Genomic DNA, 18,126 nt, shown 5'->3' with positions numbered 1-18,126 from the left:
CTTCAGTACTGGGCGCCAGCGCGCAGTGAATTTTCCGCTCTCCGTTCGTACGTTATTATTTTTCATTGCTCCCGACGCCTTGCACAATCGGTACCGACGGCACCTAGCAAGCAGGGCGAGCTCGTTTGGAAAATTCGGAAATATCGAATCACTGCTACGTTTGTGGTGTGTTAAATGGTGCAGGCGAAACACTAGGCACAGCACAGGACGGCCTGCCGTACCGACGTTTTCCGTGCCGTGCGGTGCAACTATTTCGGCCAAACGGCTGCTAGAGTTTCGGTTTCTGCAATGGTGCGTGTGTGGTGATGTGGCGCTAGATAGAAAGGATCGCATTTTGTTATGCATGTGTACGGTATAGTGCGGTATTAGCCGAGCGCAAACCTGAATCGAGGTAAAAGGCAAATGTTGGTCAGTACACGGAGATTCGTGCAAAATATTGCGTAGAGCAGCAAACGACACTGCTACTGCTGGTGGTACTATCTTTCTACCCAGCTTTCCAAGACCATCGTCTTTTTAGCTAGTAAAGCAAGAAATAATAACCGACGTTTCAGTACGCATTAAAAGTAGCAACAAAAAAAACTTCAAGTTAAAGTTTCGCTAGATTGATCCACTGTTTCATTTCCACGGCCTAAAAGCCTGGCCTGGAAAATCCTTCAAGCGAACGCATATACACACTCCCATGCACTCACACACGCACACGCATACACACATGGTTCAAACTACACGCGCGCGCATACACCCGCAACACAGGCAGTGGCTGTAGGCGCGCACCGTAGCACGACAGGAAACGGATGCTTGTTTTGCTGTAGAATATGGCCGTATTCCGGAAGGTATAGGCTGGGGGGGGGGGGGGGGGGGGGGGGGGCGAAGGTGAACTATATCCTTACCAGGGTGCGCACAACGATGCGTCTTGCTGGTGTATCTCCCAATTGTGTGTGTGTGTGTGTGTGTGTGTGTGTGTGTGTGTGTGTGTGTGTGTGTGTGTGTGTGTGTGTGTGTGTGTGTGGTTGTATGAAGGTGTGTTTGTGTATTTGTAGGTGCCTTTGCACACGCAGTTTTGTTGTCGCACCCGTTGCGTGTGTTTGTTCCGGTGGTTGTGCGTGCGGGATGAAAACTTTGCTCATGCATATCCTTGAAGTATAGGTGAAGAAACCATTCCCATTCACGTATCAATATTGGAAAAGAGGAAGAGAGAGAGAGAGAGAGAAAGAGAGTGAGTGAGAGAGAGAGAGAGGAGAACAAGGGAAAAAACAAGAATTGATACAATCAGGGCGGCATAGAGTAAACGAATGTCTTACGGGGTTTTGTGCATCTTTTGTTGGTATTGTTTCGTCTCCAAACAGTTGACGAGTGCAGAAGGATAGAGGCACAATCAGGCACCACGCGTCTCCATCCGGTGGTCGGCCATCAAAACCACTCGGTCAAGCGTTATCCACGCTACACATCCACCCAATCAAACGTCTACCAACCAACCCAACCGATTCAGCAATACAACTCGCACGTAGCAGTAGCGGCCACCTCCAGTGCCACTCGAGTACCTAAGGAGGACGGGACACTTGCCGGTACCCAGTAACCTCCATTCAGCAACACTTCCATTTGCTGCGTTTCGTCTACTTCACGAACGGAGGTAAGTATTTCGTAGTGGCAAGCAACGCAGTCGGCCTGCTGATTGATCGTGTTTACAGTGGAGGTATTATCTAATGGTGGCTTCCGCATCTTTAGTCATCGATGTAAATAGTGCCAGATAGATGAACGCATTAGTAGTAGTATGTCTAGCTTATTTAAATGACATCAGCAAAACAAAGTATTGTGATGGAAGTTGTTTCAGAAGTATGGAATGAATTTAATGAAGTAGAGAAAAAATTACATTGGATTATTTAGTTTTTAGTTGCATCTCTCTGGACGACTGTCTGGACAGATGTATTCATATATCATTTAAAAAAAAAGGTTATGTTTCACCCGCTAGATATGAACACTTAACACCTTTCTAAAGATGTCAACATTTTGATCATCACGTACCGAATGGTGAACGTTCCCGTGGTGGAGTATTGCTTCTTTTGTTGGCATCTCTCCACATTGCCCGGCCATTTTGCCTATCGTTTTTGTATTTTTGTTTTCTTCTTGTGGACAAATATAGAATTTTGAGGAGCAAACAAAAAATACACTCACACAAAAAGAGTTACTAGTAAATGGAAGGTAATCAATGCTAGATACGATACTGAGCTGATAAATGTCAACAGTGTATATACTGAAACTGATCGGGTTTGCCTTCAGGACCAAGTACTAAATTGCTTTCCCTACTCTCGTTTGATACTTCTGGATAGGTTCGAATTTCTGGTAGGCGCCCGTCGCCCCAAACACAGCCCACGTGCCGCAGCGAGGACGAAACCGGTCGACGCGAGCCGTCAGCTCCAGCCGGACTACGATGGATGCGACGGTGGATGGGCGAGTGCCGCCGGACGTACCGGCACCAGGCAGAACGAACTCTGGTACGGTCGGGAACTCGCAAACGCTGCAGCAACACAACCAAAACTGTCCACATATGCCGCAGCAGGACCTACACCAACATCATCAGCCACACCAACAGCAGCAGCAGCAGCAGCAGTGGAACTTGATGGACAACGCACACGCCAGTCTCCCCGGTGCCATCCAGCGAAAGTCACGCACCAACGACCGAAGTAAAGAGCGGTCGGGACACACCGAACCACCGACCGGCCCGTTGGAGCTGGACAGTGGACACTACGGCGATGACGGTGGAGGACCTAAAGGTGGCAAAGGTCCATCCGATAAGGTAACTTTTGGGCGAGCTGGTTTGTTTGTACATCTCTCGGTACATCCGGAAGGTAGATTACACAACGCCTGACATTTCGTGTTGCCCCAAAAACCCTCGGTGAATCACTGTTCCGGTAGCGGTTATACATCTCAAGAGGGTACTTCTGGGCCAGTGTGACCAGATTGATTTCCTCGTTATCGGTAGGAAAGCCAAAAATTTATCGGTAGTTGTCGGTATGATCCTAATTCTGTTCAGCTCATGTTCTCTTCAGCTTATACGTATGAGCGGGGAGGGGGGGGGGGGGGGGGGGGGTTTCGTAGGGAAAATAGAAATGTTGAACTGGTGTGAATTTTGTCGTTTTCTGCGGCACAAAAAGATCCAAAACTCTTAAGAAAAATGCAGTCTTTGATTGTCTATTGACAATTCATTCTTGGCATTTATGACTTCTTCAGCAAAATTAAGCCAAATCTGTGATTTCCGGTAGGACTCTTGAAAAATCGGTAGTTTCCGGGTGCTCGTCTGTGAATCGGTAGGCTACTCAAAAATCGGCAGGAATACAGATAAATCGGTAGTACTGGTCACACTGCTTCTGACTACGCTTCTTGTCTAGACTGCTGTCACTGGCACCCGGAGTACAAGCGGCCGCCTTTTGGGCAGCTGAAAGAGTATTTATAGAAACCGTTCTGCTCGCGGTGTGTAACGACCTACCGGGCGGTGGGATTTCTATACCGGCAAAAGATCATCCGACCACGTGTAATCTACCTCCGGGATGGGGCCATCGAAGAAAAAAAAAACATTTCAGTTGGAATTTTTGTAGCCACCCTGTGTTACTCACTGAATGTTCTCCCTAAAACGCAAAACAATACAACGTTCGTACATAACCTACTCCAAGGAACGCCAACGCCATTGTTGCGTTGTACGTGTCAGTACCACGTAGAATATGCTTCCGGGAGTGTAAGCTCGTTGCGTTTACCTTCACAGAACTATTACCACATTTTTCTCCCCCCATTACTGTACTTTCTCCCTTTCTCTTGTTTGTTTTTCTTCTTCTCTCCGGTGTTTTTTTTTTATTTGCTTACGTACCTCGTCGTGGTGTCGTGGTAGCTTGTGGTGCACCTCATCATTGGCTTCCGTGATATCTGTGTGTTTACACTAGTGCTACCGCTTGGTACCTTGTTCGTTTGTTTCGTCTCCGCTTACGTCTTCCAGCCAGAGGAAATCCACGAGACGCACTGTCGGGTATGAAGTTTTAATAGACTAATTTGATCGTATGTATACACCTGTGTACTTGTGTAAGTCATCCCGCCCCGTTGTGAGAGATAGTTCTACTGGCGGTATGTATGGAAATAATCCGTGCAATAGCTATCGAGAGTTGTTTCAACCGCTTCCATTACGGGAAGTTACTACAGTCGAAGAGTAAATGAATGCGAAACTCTAAAAAATAAAAATCATTCAAAAATGATTGTTCAATTGCATACTTTTAGGCGTTACATCGGAAGGTGTCCTTTCAAAGTAATGCGTAAAGAAGCATAAAACATTTGTTGTTTTTCTTTTGGGATTTTTAAACATTTGAACTACATAATATAATTACGCGGTTTGCCTTTTAGCGGTTGATATTACAAGAAACCAAATTTTATTGCAACTATTAAACTCCGCATAATCTATTCTTACTATTCATTCTATTTTTTATATTTTTATGAAATTTATTTTTCCCAAAAAAAATCATAAAGCTTGGAAATGATTTTTTTTCCGATTTGTTTCGAACCTGCCGACTGTATTTCTTCCCGTAAAAGTGTTTGAACAGTTACAGAACAATCTCTCACACCCGAAAGGGCAGTACGCAGTATGTTTTGTAATTAATTAAGTTGCGTTCGTTTCCGTTCCGTTCGGTAACTCGTTTACGTTTGTTGAATGCTAGTACCTTTCTGTCATAACTTAACACATTGTTTGTTCTCGCTGTTGTAGGTGTACAATATTATACCGTCAATCAGTGCCATCACTGGCGTTAGCCCGCAGCGGTACCTGTGGCGTGTGTCGATTGCACTGCACATCGGGCCACGCTTCATCATTGCCTTCGTCTACCGGAACTGGTACCGTGCCATGGTGGCCGGACTTAACGATCCAGGCGTAAGTAGTATTGCTCGGTTAATGTGTACCCAACTACTAATGCATTATCTCGTTTGCGGCAATAGCGCATGTCGAAAGCCTGCCGGATGATCAACATCGTCTACTGGCTGAATCTGGTCGAAATAAGCGCCCTCTGCGGTGTAACGTACATCTCCAACAAGGAAAACTATCGTAAGTGCCTTCTGTCAATGGAATTGCTTAATCAACTAACGACTGACAGTGTGTGTGTGTGTTATCCATTGATATTTCGCAGCACTGCACGAGAAGGTGTTTATCATCTTCATGACGACCTCACTGTCGTACATGCTGGCAACACTGAAGCTGCTAAAGCTGCTGCAACCGGACGGGCCACAAACGCCGTACGAGGAGTCATCGTTGCGCTACAAGCAAGCGTTTTTTGCCCTCTCGATTGCCAGCACGGTTGGTTTGATACTGTTTTTCCTGAAGCATCGATTCCTCTGCCAGGATCTCGGTAAGGATGCGACGTGTAAATTAATTTTCAACCCCTCGAATCGGTGCTATAATGCAAAAACCCAACCGTTTCCAACCATTCAGCATTCAGCTGGTTCGCACTGTGCGAGTACATCGTGGCGTCCGCCAACATGGGCTTTCACTGCACCACCATGCTGGACTTTCCGACCGAGCACTTTCTGATTGCCAAAAATGCGAAGCAGTACAAGAAGCAGCAGACATCGCTCGGCTGGAAGGTGGACTGAGCGGCGTAAACGGCGACCCTAGCGCGACCCGGGCACGGTGTACACAACCATGCAGCGGTTAACGTTTGTTTGTATTGTTTGGTTTTTGGGTTATTGATATTTGTTCGTCTCGATTGTTGTTGGCGGTGTTGGTTTTGTGGCGCGATCCCCCGTATGCGTACTAAAAAAGACGGCAGCCATTTTGACCGTTTTTGCACTACCTGTTTTTTTTTTCTTTCAGTCCCCATTCATACTATCTCACAATCAGGTGCAACTTCACTTTTGTGTAGATGTATGTGTGTGAGTGAGAGAAATTCATCAGAACCAACGCCTAAGCAGGGACGGTTGGGTTGTGAGAATTTAACTGTTCATGCCTAAACAAATGTTATCCGGTAATGGTAAACGAGCACGACGAGCGAACACGGTTTTTAAGTGCATACAAAGAAACGTATATAGGTATCGATTTAATAATATACTATAAATTTATATATTTGTATACATATATCAACCAACACAGCCTGCAAAAGTATATGTATATAAAAATATACTGTTGTATTGTTTATTATTACATCGATAGATTGTATATCGAGTGAAGAAAAACTAAAACACACACACACACACGCATACATGCAGACAAAAATAATTATTTAAACAGTCTCATCCAACCACATGTTGAAGCAAACTTATGTGTATATATATACATATAAATTACCAGATAAATTAACGATTCATACCTATTTATATATAGATATATATAAATATATGTATATGACAAGAATGGGAAGTATTGCGGCGATGGCCAAGTCACACGCCTGGAAGTCGCCGGACGGCGTGGTAAAGTGTGCAGGTGTGCAGGTGAGAAGAAAATAGCAAATGGTGTTTTACGGTGATCAGTAAAAACAAAAAAAAAACACAACAAAACAAAAAACTACTAGATGCTGTATCAAATCGATACTTCTTTCAACATCTGCCACTGCGTGTAGGCAGAGTGCGCATAGTTAATAACGTTCTGCATCGTATTCAGGGTAGCGGAAGATCAAACAGCAGGGTTTAGTAGTACGGTTTGATGAGCTCCTTTAGGTTAGGCGATGATGCAATAGCTGATAGCAAAACACTATATATATATATATAAATATATGGCCCCGTATCGTACAGAAGCGGGTACCCTCTTTTCCAGCTCGCAATTAACACTCTCCAGTAAAGGGGACATCTCAGCTACACTAGTACCATTTTAGTGGAAAACGTAGTCAGAGTCACGTTAGATAGCGCAGTAAGTCACACATCACAGGATGTCCTGAATTGGAAGTACTTCCCCCAAAAACACACACACACACACAGACACACGAATACACACGCATACAGCGAGACGCAGTTAATACCCAAGGCCAAGTTAGTCAGAACGCTCCTATACACATGCAGGTGCACGAGCGCTCGTCGATAGATATACTCTTCCCCACACTGATACGTACAACTGAGGTTGCAAAAAAAAACAAGCGTAAACACACACATATCAAATTTAATCGGCGCAATGATACGAACGGTACGAAAACGAAAGAATATTCGCTATACTTCTACCATCTGCTCCCATATACGAGAAGTACCTAACAACTACAACAACATCAGCAACAAAAAAAAAAAAACCAAGCTACTTTCCCGATGAGAACAGCGAAACATATTGCGATAGAATGGGAAAGTTAGAATACTTAACTTAATTGATACGTAATGCAACGCACAATTCATAACTGATGCTTCCCTACGGAATGGGTGGATTAATACTTAATGCTAAATCGTTGAAGCGGATCATACGGTGTGGCGTCCGAAGGTTAGAGATATTCTTCCCCTTCCATGTTATCCTGCTCTTGCCATGTACTGCACGTTAAACAATTGTACGCTCATTTTACCCAGAAGTGATATCTCGTACAACCCAAAAAAAAAACATCAAGAACTTAACGTACTAACGCATCTACCTGTTGCGTAGCACATGCAGCGATGCATCACATTCACACATTACCCACCGGTTTATGTCGGAGCATTTTTCTTCTGTGCATTTTTGTGCCGTAACTCCTTTGTTTCTAATATGTGATCTTAGAAAAAATAGGGACAGATAGCTTAGTAATTTATCGAAAAAAAAAATTTTTTTGGAAACTAGCAAGGACATTGGCAGGTGAAAGTGCAAGTAATTCAAGCAGAAGCTGCCGTTGAAGTTGTGTCTTGGTAAATTATAAGATATTTTTGACTCTAAAACAGCAATGATAAGCGTGGAAGCCGTGTATTTCATGTCTTCCACCAAGAAGATAAGCATCGACGACTCCAACATCATGTTGCCGAAGAACTTTCGGGAGTTCTTGCGATATAATCTCAAAGTTTCTCCGTGAAGCTGTTGCTTTCATCAGTGAGTATCACGCGAAAAAGTCATTTTTCGGTCGTGGTCGGAACTCCTTAATGGCAAGATAGGCTGTTTAGGGATAAACATTTGCCCAATAGCCCTCAGATGTGGCCATCAGAATTTTTATAGACAAACCTCAAATGGAACATTTGGTCCAATAATTTTGAGGAGATACCAAGAAAGAGTTTTTCGTTCGTCAAATACACGAAAAAGGAGAATCGAAAGCTATCAGTTAAATTTCGAGTATTATGCCAATCGAAATCTGCTCCTTTTTTTCTTAAATGCAACGACAAGGAGAAGGTTTGAGTGCCTATAAGTTCACCTTATATTCCCATCACCTACCTGTTGCATTTGCTTGCTTTTATAACCCAGCAAACGTGGAACAAAACCCCGTAATCTGTCGCGAATCCTAACCGTATTACAAACACGCGTTTATGCGTGTGGGTGTATGTGTGTGTGTTTGTGTGTTCTAAAGATTTATAGTGACGCTTAGAGAAACGTAGAAGCGGGCGTAGAGTCATGATCGAGCTCCACTTTACTGTACATCCCATCCCAGCAGCGGGTTTGGCGTAAACTAAGGCAACGAGAGATAGTATAATGATTTTTAAGTTTTTATTTTTAACTCTATCAAAGTCTAATTCTAACGGAAAGCAAAAAGGTCACGAAACGCGAGCAATGCGGAGCAGAAACGAACAACAAAGCGAACGAGAGTGATGAGCAAATAAGCAAACAAAGCAAATAAACGAGAGGAAAAGGGAAAGAAAAAAGGTTACCTGGTAGCAACTGTAAGTGCAACTCACACACTCACATAAACACACACATGCACACACCCACACGTACACTAGAGAAAATAGGCAGGAGAAGTTAGGAACTTCACTAACAAAAATACTAAACAAAAAGCGATGCTGAGGGTAAAGGAAACAAAAGCAGCTGAAGGAGAAAACGAGAAATGTAATGGGTGATTAGCAAATTAATCTGAGCGCGTAGAACAATTAACGCTATAAGTGTAAGATAGTATACAGAAGTAAAAAAAAAACAACAAACAAATACAAATCTCTCACAAATACAGTTATAACTGGTGCGTAAAGATATAGAAATGGACACTAAAGGAAGAAATGGACATGTACGATGAAGAAATGGCAGGTGTATAAGATCAACAAAAACAGTCAAACCACACACACACACATACACAAAAGCGCATTAAAAAAGATTAACATCGGAAAAATCATCTTTTATGCGTAGTTATGGTTTTCTGTAGCAACTGACTTTTTCGGCATTTTTTTACCATTCCTAAATTTGTTTTTACATAAACACACACACACGCACACACACATATAATAACACACAAATGCGAATGTGTAACGTTTAACACTCGCACACACACACACTCATACCAAAAAGGACTAAGCAAGCTGGGGAAAATGTATAACAGTGTATAACAATTGCAGCGATTTAGGCGCACCGCAGGCGAAGTGCAAAGGAGGAAGTGTTTATTAGTAACGAAGGTAAATACATGCGTGTAGTATGGAAATCAGGCAGTATTGTTCGATGTTAACTGGTGGTTTAATGCGATACAGGCTTAACAACGGTAACGGTAAGTGTCTGCGATTGGCAAACACGCAGTAATGCGAGCAAAGAAAGCAAAGATCATGAAAGCGGTACCTAATGGCTTTCGTCTGCTTTGCCTCTTGCACCCGTATCCTAATCGCTTCTAAAAACAACACCTGGAAGGGTTTGAAACTGTCACCATTTAGGTGCGAAGCGGAAATGTGAACGTGTGTTGCATTGCAATGTGTTGTGCTAAAGTATTTTTCCTAACCAAAACTTTCACTGCATCTTTGCCCATTACCGTGGCGGCAGTTTTCTTCAGAACAAAAACAAAAACTATACAAAACAAAAAAACACACACAACCAAAAAAAAAGCAAGATTATTAATAGCATAAGCAAGCGTTTTGGCAAAGGTGTGAAGTGGTTTTTGGGTAGACCCAAATCGCTAATCGACAAACAGTGCTCTGTAGTGTGTTTGTTTTGCAGCAACGGTGCAATTACGAAATGGATGGATGCGGGAACGATAACGAAGATGAGTAAGATAACAATTATAGTAGCAATGCATTTGAGCAAAAAAGCATAAAAGCGGATGAAAGGGTTGAGAAAAAGAAAAAAAAAAGGGGGAGAAACAATATAGTAGCATAATAATACGTTAAACTCGCAGTCGAAACAAACAGGAAAATAAAAGATGAACAACAACAACAACAAAAAAACATCAAAGCTACTAAACGGAACCAAACATACAGGCGATTGCGGGTAGAAAAGAGAAAAAAAAACTAAAATCCACACACACGCAGCAGCAGCAGCCGCAGCAACTAGAGACAGATAAATGATAACGGAGCATACAGGCTCCTAAATTAATCGCGGAAACGAACGTGAACACTAAGAAAGCGAAGAAGGCGAAAAACAAATAAAGAACTAAAATATAACGTTTTCTTTTTCTCAATTTTTACTATAGCGCTAAACCTTTTTCCCTTTTGCTCTTTCTTTTATTATATTCTTCTTCCTGTATGATCACTTGGCGAATGATCACATCCGAAAGCTAAAGTGTAATAGAAAATCATGTTTTATTCGCTGTTTTTAGTTAACCGAGAAAATGATTAAAATTTATGTTAGAAAAAATAAAAGAAATCAATCGTTTGCATCGAAAATGGGATGAACCGATTATGGAAAACATGGTAAAATTATTTTTATATAATCTAAATTTTTTTTTTAAGAATAAGTATTTACTAAATTTTGTTAAATATTTCATAAATTGATATACTCACTAGATGAAGTCGATCAAGTCGACTAAAGGATCCGGATAAGCGATACTTAATGAGACGGCTTGAAAAGGAAAATAAAAAAAGAAAAAAGATAAATGAACGAAATGAACACCACGAACAAAGTAACTCACCAGTATGATGGAGCCGCCCGGTCCGTGTTTCTTCACAAATGATTTCATTCACGCACCACACGCATCAGGCACCGTTGAAAGGAGGGAAAATCAAGTACACACGTACATCACCATTTTCCCCATTTGTCTCCACCTTTGTCACAAAACGTTTTTGTTTTCCACCTTCCGCATGATTTCAGTACCACTCGCGTATGCGACACTCACGGTCACTCACGGCATTCGTTGCGCGAGCGAGAGCACAACGGTTACGCACGCGAGTTGCGTTTGTTGAGTGACCCGAAACAGAACGGGGCACCGGGCCACAAGATTTGTCTACGCGCGAGTGCATGCGAGCTGTCACGCCGTCAGGAGCGAGGCGCCCTCTTCATTCGTTCGCACGCTAGCAGACGGTACAAAACGGTCACTAGGGGCTTTTACTGTACTCGGTATCGGGACAGCCCGTCATTTGTCATCCCGTCGGTGCTCTTGTGTGTGTGTGTGTGCTCGTGTTACGCGCTTTTTGCACTACGGTTCCGTTACCAGGTCGCTGTATGCAACCGATCTTCAGCGGAAACGGTCGACAAGACATTACAGGTGACAAAATCTGCAACAGTAAGGCGTTTATCTTCCGCCGAAAGATACAAGATCGTCGGGAACACGTGTTGTTGTTTTGGTTTTGGGAAACGCAAACAGTGCGTGTTGGGTGTTGTGTACGGTCAGTGCAATCATTCGAAATATTGGATGTGATTACAACAAAAAAAACACCGCAAAGTGTGATAGTGCGATAACTTATCAAAGCAAAAAAAAAAAACCAAAAAAAAAACGAAAAACTAAAACACCCAAAAGGAAAGAAAAATAAACAAACAACGCATTGTCGATATCGTAAAGATCGCAATTCGTGCCCGGTGTATGTTCAACGCCGTTATCGAACGTTCCACTACTTCAGTACGGTTCTATCGCTTGTCGTGATCGTATCGCACACGCTTCGGAAATTTTCATCCTGAACAGTGTTACTGTTAGCGTGGGTCCGCTCTGTGTGTATCAACTATCCACAGTGCTATTGTTGTTTCGGTGTGTGCTTTGTTATATGTGCGTGCTCGTTAGTGTGCAGGTGTGCAGTGACAAAAATCGGTTCACCGATAAGGGATCTAGCAACAACCCGGCAATCAACAACTTCTTCGCCTACAATCAAACAGCCTAACAACGTCACACGATCGCCATCTTGCGCCTTGTTTTGCCCACCATCAATCGGTACACCGTGTGCTGCAGTGCATCAACTTATCACCCGCCTTCTCCTCACTCGTCCACAAACACACACGCACATACCCATTCCACCTGCTGCGTCTTTTGTCTTCGATCTATTCCTTCATCCCATCTCGCCCCCCCGGTGTTTGGGAAGGAAATTGTTTTTCCAAATTTTCCTGAACTCCCAAAAATTTCAACCCGGCCTATTGTTTGCGGCGTGGTGAAAACAAGAGATATATATATAAGGTGGGAAAAGGAAAAGTCCGTGTGTGTGTGTGTGTGTGTGATTGTTTTTTTTTGGTTGGTTTTTCGCGGGTTTTTCGGTTTCGATCCCTTCGACGCGTTTCCGCGAGACCACTTTAGCGAGTGGTGTGCCGGAAGCAAGGTACGGCCGCCAAGATTGACAAAGGAAACTTCAACTTTTTGAACCCGCTCGCTTATCCGACGGCGGCAAGCGCGGCGGCAGCAGCGGCAGCGGCGGCGGCAGCAGCAGCAGCAGCAGCGAACGGTGGTACGGGTAGCGGGGGCGGCATCAGTAGCACCGGCAGCAGCGGAAGTACCAGTGGTGGTGGTACCGCAGGCTCGATCGGAACCAGCCTTGCCGGGTTGGGCGGTGCAACAGGTGCGGGAGCGATCGGTGGCAGTAACGTTGGTGCGTCGGCCAGCGGCGGCACGGCGTCGGCGGCTGCAGCGGCGGCGGCGGCAGCGGCAGCAGCGGCGGCAGCGGCAGTAAGCGGCAACAACCATCCGCACCATCCGCACCATCCACATCCGCATCATCACCACCATCACCATCCGCACCATCCGCACCACCATCCGCACCATCATCCGCACCACCATCCGCACTTTGGACCGTTGGGCGGCGGTGCGGACGCGGGCGGCTCGATCGGTGGACCGGGTGTCAGCATCGGCGGTGCCGGAGGCGGCGTCGGCGGAATAGGCGGTGGTGCAGGTGTCGGTGGAGGAGGCGTTGGGGTAGGTGGTGGCGGTGTGGGAGGAGGCGGTGGTGGTATACCCGGTCTAAGGATGGACTGCGACTACTCGAAGCTGTTCTACGCTAAACGTAAGTACACTGGGGCGCTGTATAATTATGGGGAAGTTCGTTTTTTTTTGTAATAGAAGCCGAGGTCTATAAAATCCCTCGCAAAGATGGCCGATGGCTGTCGTCCCGGAAGCGGGCTGTCCACCAAACCATGGTGCCTGGGAAATGTGACGCACATTTGTCCCCCCCGCACTACTCGTATCTTGCAAGGGTGTTGAAAAAAAAAACCCAGCGATACAGAGTGGAGGGAAGTGAAGATGGTTCATGGTGAAACAAGAACCACTTCCGCAACACTTTCTCGGCTGCACCGAACGTTGCTGCTATTTTTAAGCGCGTTTTATGTCTGTTCCGCGCCACCACGTTTGCTGCGCGTAGGTCATGGATGGCATCGGGTGCTTATTTGGGGTGGAAATATGGAATATATGATTCCCCGTGAGAGTGGCTCCGTCCAACAGTTCTACCCATTTGCCCATGTGCACGATCGTGTGATCCAGATCTTCATGGATGCGGCGGTACGCCAACAGTGTTTAATTATGGTGATAATTGTGCGGGTTTAGGGGTTTTTTTTGCAGTTAAACCTGTGCCTGCGGTACACAATAGACACAGAACGGTGGAATGGCGGTTTATCCGTGCTCAGCGTAATTCGACCCTGGCCGGATAAGCGAACAACACGGATGAGAGGATTAAATGCTTTTGTTGATGAATTTTAGAACTATTTTTGGTGATGTTTCGCTTGCTATAATCTGTGTTGCGGTTCATCCAAAGGGCCCTTTTGAAAAGTATCATTTCACAAACGGACATCAACACACGTTCCCGACCCAACATAAGACGGAAGTATGTGCTGACTGTACAGTGATTTAGTGTCCCATAACAGCAAACCTAAGTTGCTCCATTTGTGTTAGGCCTTGCCAATTGTAACTCGATCCTCGATCCGTTTCCGTATGGGTGTTGACACTGCCAACATCGTACAGAAGATCATCACTTTCCTGCTTCCTAGATGATCGGGGATGTTCTTTAGCGTTTTGTTTTGTGCCACTTGTTTTTGCTGACACTTCTCCTTTGTGTTAGCTTTTTTCCCCTTTCACAATCTTCAAACTATCCAGCGTACGATTGTGTCCGTCTGGGTGTTTGTATAAAAGAGTCACGAGAAATTCGTGCAACAGCAACAGACGATCTAAAACGATGAGACAAACCAATTTTAAAATACTCCCCCCCCCCCCCCCCCCCCAACAAGTGCTTCCCGCAACACGTTTTGCCAATCTTTCCACCGCAGCTTTATAATTTATTTGTTTGCTTATGTTGTTGTTTTTGGTTGACTTTGTTAAGCGCGCAACATTCTTGCTCTGGGCGTACCAGTGCAGCATCGGTTCTGCTTGATGGTCTGCTTACAGCTATAGGATGTCCATAGGTGGACCAGTAATGTAAACAAAGGCTAACATGTTTTGCAATCGATGACACGCGGTTGCACGACAACCTTCGTTACGATAGAACGGAGTTTAGACAGATGACACCATTGAAAGCTGCTGAGCAGCGCTGGTTTTTTTTCATGAACAAATGTGTTTAAATGACCAGAGAGATGATGACACTCTTGGTTTTACCATTAAAGTGAAAATTCTTGAATAATGACTGTTTGGAATGTTGTAGCTTATGTAATGAATATTAAGAAAACATTTTGTGAAATGTCAAATAATGCAATTACTTACCTGTAATACATACTACCTGTTGATATACAGGGCTATTATGAAACGCAAACGGAAATTTCATAAACGGAAAGTCACAATTCAAACGGAAAGCAAATTTGCATTATGGTTGCTCGTTGGAGTCGATGAAAGCTTCATCGACTTTTTTCTTGGATCAATCAATCTGTCAAGATGAAAACCATAAACAAAATTCAAAATAGCAGTTCGTCGAGAGAAGCAACTGTATGGTTGAACATAGACGAAGCGAGATTTACGCGGATCGAGTAATACGCGGGTGTCAATTTTGGTATAACGTCGGTCAAACAGGCGAGTAAACCGCGCCTCGTGTATGGACCAAACCGCGTACGCAGTGCCAATAGCTTCAGAAAATTTATTTACTGCAGCTATAAACCTACTCTTTTTGTTGTAGTTTTTAGTCCTTGTAGCGAAATCTTTATGTTTTGGTTCTTCTTAGCCAGAAAATCACCAACAAAATTGTAAACAACTCTTTATGTCATCGATCTAGCTACCGAGTAAACGCAGAGTTGCTGCACTTCAACAACTCTGCGGAAACGCGGGCGCGATAGCAGGCGCGGCAAATTTGACACCTGAACTGGGCTAAATCTGGTATAAACTAGCCGCGTATTACTCGATCCGCGTAAATCTCGCTTCGTCTATTTCCAACCTATGATTTTTTAACAAAATTTGAGTTTTGAAGTCGCAAATCTCATCACCACTGTTGTATTTCGTGTGAATAATGAGTTACAAAAGAAGTAGACACCTCCGTATTCACTTTTTTATAATCAATTCTCAAGAAAATTGTACTTTCCGTTGCTTTCGGCTGACGGAAAATTTTCTCTCTAACGGGGTTTCTGTTTGGCACAGGTAATGCAAATTTTTTACTTTCATTGTTATCAAGTAAAAGTATCTTTCAAGTTATCATTGATTTTTGAAACGTCTGAATGTGCCAAACGGAGAGCCAAACGGAAAGTCATAATATGAAAGGCAACTTTGTGTGACGTTTGAAAAGATGTTTGCGTTTCATAATAGCCCTGATAGTTTATAGCAATATTGATATAATAATACCAATGAATGCCATACATTGCCACGTGATATTACCGGGGTAGTAAACTCTGTCGGTTTGAAGAAAAAAAGAAAAAAAGATGATTTTAGAAATTTGATATGAAGATAGCTACACAGGGAAATTAATACTTTTTCCGTGTTATTAATAATTTTTTTTACTATAATGAAAAATCCTTTTAAAAAAAGTAAAAAAATAATATTGGGACTCAAAATTGGACCATCAAAGAAGCATTTCTTAGACCAAAAATAAAGCGCACACATTTACAGTGGTGCGTCGATTACCGTGCTCATCGGGACTCGGTCCCTCCCGAATAAGCGAATATCACGGATAATAGGCACTACTCTCTTTATTGATAAATATTAGTGTTTAGTGTGTAATGGGTGGATTTTTTTCCAAAGCTAGATGTTAATTTTTTTAGGTGCACTTTGCAAAATAAATATAGTTAATATGTCAATTCGCCTTTGGAACTATCATTTCCGAGCTGCACGGATAATGGGACAGCCGGATAAAAGTTACCCGGATAATCGGCACTCCACTGTATTTCGAACTTCTATCGAAAGTACCTATATTAATTATTAATTTGAGTATGTTTTGAGAGTTGAGCATCCCACGAAACTATTAGGCTTCTACGATAAAATTAAAGCTTTATAGTTTAAAATCACTATAACATGTTTAAGGCACTTCAACATCGTTAAAACCATGATCCCACGGTGTGCATCAATCGACAACTGTTGAATGAAGGAAACACACTGGCACTGCGAACGCGTCCGTGATGTTTTACAACCGAATCGTACCAACCAAACAAACCATTACGCCACTGTCGCCTTTCAAGCGTATCGATTGTGACCGAACAACCAAAACGTTGCGTCTCCCACGCTACAATTACATCGCTCAGTGGATGTGGTGGACGATCCGAGGAAATAAAAAGAAGAAAAAAAACCTTCTCCTTGGTCACCTTTTTGGCCATCTTGGCCGGCGGTGGACATACTGTGCTGCCGGAAATTCATTCAATTTTGTTCAAAGTCACAAAGTTTTTTTTGTGATAATGTGCACGTGCACCAAATGCAGTTGCACAATGCAGCTGCATCCCATGTAAAATCTTCACGTCATTAGGGAATACATCGCTTTATTTGCTGGTATTTGATGTGGTGCATCATGTGCTGTATCAAGGCGTCCAAAGAAAAGGCAAAGGGAAGCAAAAAAAAAAAAGAAAACGTATCAACCCTTGCTGCCCTTTTCTTGTCACACACATACAGTCCTTCATGGTTCTACAGCCGAACGAACTGAGATGGAGAAGGTGTGCGCACATCTTCGTCGAACGCGTGGGAATTTGCGGAAACATTGGCATCGGTCGGGAAGTTATTGCCCAGGCAGTGACTTTCGCGCGGCATTTTATTACTTGCCATCGGTTTGTCTGATTTTGCCGAGCCGGTGTTCAGGGTTGAATACGGCGCCGAGTAAAGTATAACGCACGTTTGCCGACCACCCATGCAATGGGGTAAAGCTGGATCACCAAGGGAATAGCAATTGGACACACTCGAGTGAAACTATTTTCGCATTGCTTGTGCTGGGTTCGATTGTTTGTTTTGGGTGTCTGTTTCGGTATTTTGCTCTCATTTGCCAATTTCCTTCGGGTTTAGTAATGTTTAATAAGCATATTTTAGTATCTGCGTGTTGTTTCGATCCTTTAGCTATAAAGCTTTAGTGTTCCGTGACGCGCGGTTTTATGACCCACGTAAGAAGATTTCAATAGGATATTAATTACTATCTTATTTTCGCATTTGATCCATACTGCCGAACTACTAAACAAACAAGAGCAACATTTTCAAACGGTTACATAGAACATAATTTTATGGCAAACAGGGCGCCTCCATTGAACGTTGTTAGTGCTTGCAGGGTAACGACATCTTTATACTAAGCTTACTATAATTAAGATGTTTTATTTTGCAATAAAAGTTATACCACATGATGCAACAAAAAACATTTTTGCTATAAAAAAATTATCTTCTTACGATAAGGTGATGATTTACCTGTCAAAAGTAAAAGTTATAAAAAATATCATTATTATTCTCTTATCATCAAGTTATCAATAGGAGGTATTACACGGTAATAAAAACAGTATTTATTAACTCCTTCAAACTGATCGTAAATATAAAATTATCTGGTAACGGT

General features: G+C 43.3%; 3 protein-coding genes across 6 annotated transcripts in view; all 3 read left to right on the top strand.

The window, feature by feature from the left end:
• Positions 1–21: 21 nt before the first annotated feature.
• Positions 22–10,458, top strand: LOC125760827 (post-GPI attachment to proteins factor 2-like). Of its 4 annotated transcripts, none has more exons than XM_049421375.1 (8): positions 22–291; positions 1,344–1,627; positions 2,325–2,791; positions 3,878–4,012; positions 4,739–4,900; positions 4,966–5,071; positions 5,154–5,372; positions 5,456–10,458. In XM_049421375.1, exons 3-8 carry the CDS (start codon positions 2,426–2,428, stop codon positions 5,614–5,616), a joined length of 1,149 nt encoding a protein of 382 aa, XP_049277332.1. In that variant the 5' UTR covers positions 22–291; positions 1,344–1,627; positions 2,325–2,425; the 3' UTR covers positions 5,617–10,458. The 4 variants fall into 4 exon arrangements, with proteins under 4 accessions (XP_049277332.1, XP_049277316.1, XP_049277325.1 ...); XM_049421359.1 differs by having other exon boundaries at positions 22–391; XM_049421368.1 differs by having other exon boundaries at positions 22–408.
• On the top strand, positions 6,373–13,173 carry LOC125762343 (SKI/DACH domain-containing protein 1-like). Its single transcript, XM_049424311.1, has 3 exons — positions 6,373–6,450; positions 12,513–13,103; positions 13,150–13,173. Exons 1-3 carry the CDS (start codon positions 6,373–6,375, stop codon positions 13,171–13,173), a joined length of 693 nt encoding a protein of 230 aa, XP_049280268.1.
• The window catches only part of LOC125760897 (protein scalloped), an 85,273-nt gene continuing 79,663 nt past the window's right edge, over positions 12,517–18,126 (top strand). The window contains exon 1 of the mRNA XM_049421493.1: positions 12,517–13,212. Within this exon, the coding sequence (XP_049277450.1) occupies positions 13,176–13,212 (37 nt within the window). The 5' untranslated portion in view covers positions 12,517–13,175. The remainder of the gene's footprint in view (positions 13,213–18,126) is intronic.

This window comes from Anopheles funestus, chromosome X (genome assembly GCF_943734845.2).
Source record: "Anopheles funestus chromosome X, idAnoFuneDA-416_04, whole genome shotgun sequence".
Lineage (NCBI taxonomy): Eukaryota > Metazoa > Arthropoda > Insecta > Diptera > Culicidae > Anopheles > Anopheles funestus.
The sequence above is the reverse complement of the archived record's forward strand: the minus strand, read 5'-3'. Positions and strand labels throughout refer to the sequence as shown.

What these genes read in the sequence shown, in the direction of transcription:
- LOC125760827 (XM_049421375.1), top strand. Translation starts at nt 2,426, where the DNA reads ATGGATGCGACGGTGGATGGGCGAGTGCCGCCGGACGTACCGGCACCA. An exon ending in GCAAAGGTCCATCCGATAAG is followed by an intron (nt 2,792 to 3,877) that starts GTAACTTTTGGG and finishes GTGTCGTGGTAG; the next exon opens with CTTGTGGTGCACCTCATCAT. An exon ending in TCCACGAGACGCACTGTCGG is followed by an intron (nt 4,013 to 4,738) that starts GTATGAAGTTTT and finishes TCGCTGTTGTAG; the next exon opens with GTGTACAATATTATACCGTC.
- LOC125762343 (XM_049424311.1), top strand. Translation starts at nt 6,373, where the DNA reads ATGGGAAGTATTGCGGCGATGGCCAAGTCACACGCCTGGAAGTCGCCG. An exon ending in TAAAGTGTGCAGGTGTGCAG is followed by an intron (nt 6,451 to 12,512) that starts GTGAGAAGAAAA and finishes AGACCACTTTAG; the next exon opens with CGAGTGGTGTGCCGGAAGCA. An exon ending in GAATAGGCGGTGGTGCAGGT is followed by an intron (nt 13,104 to 13,149) that starts GTCGGTGGAGGA and finishes GTGTGGGAGGAG; the next exon opens with GCGGTGGTGGTATACCCGGT.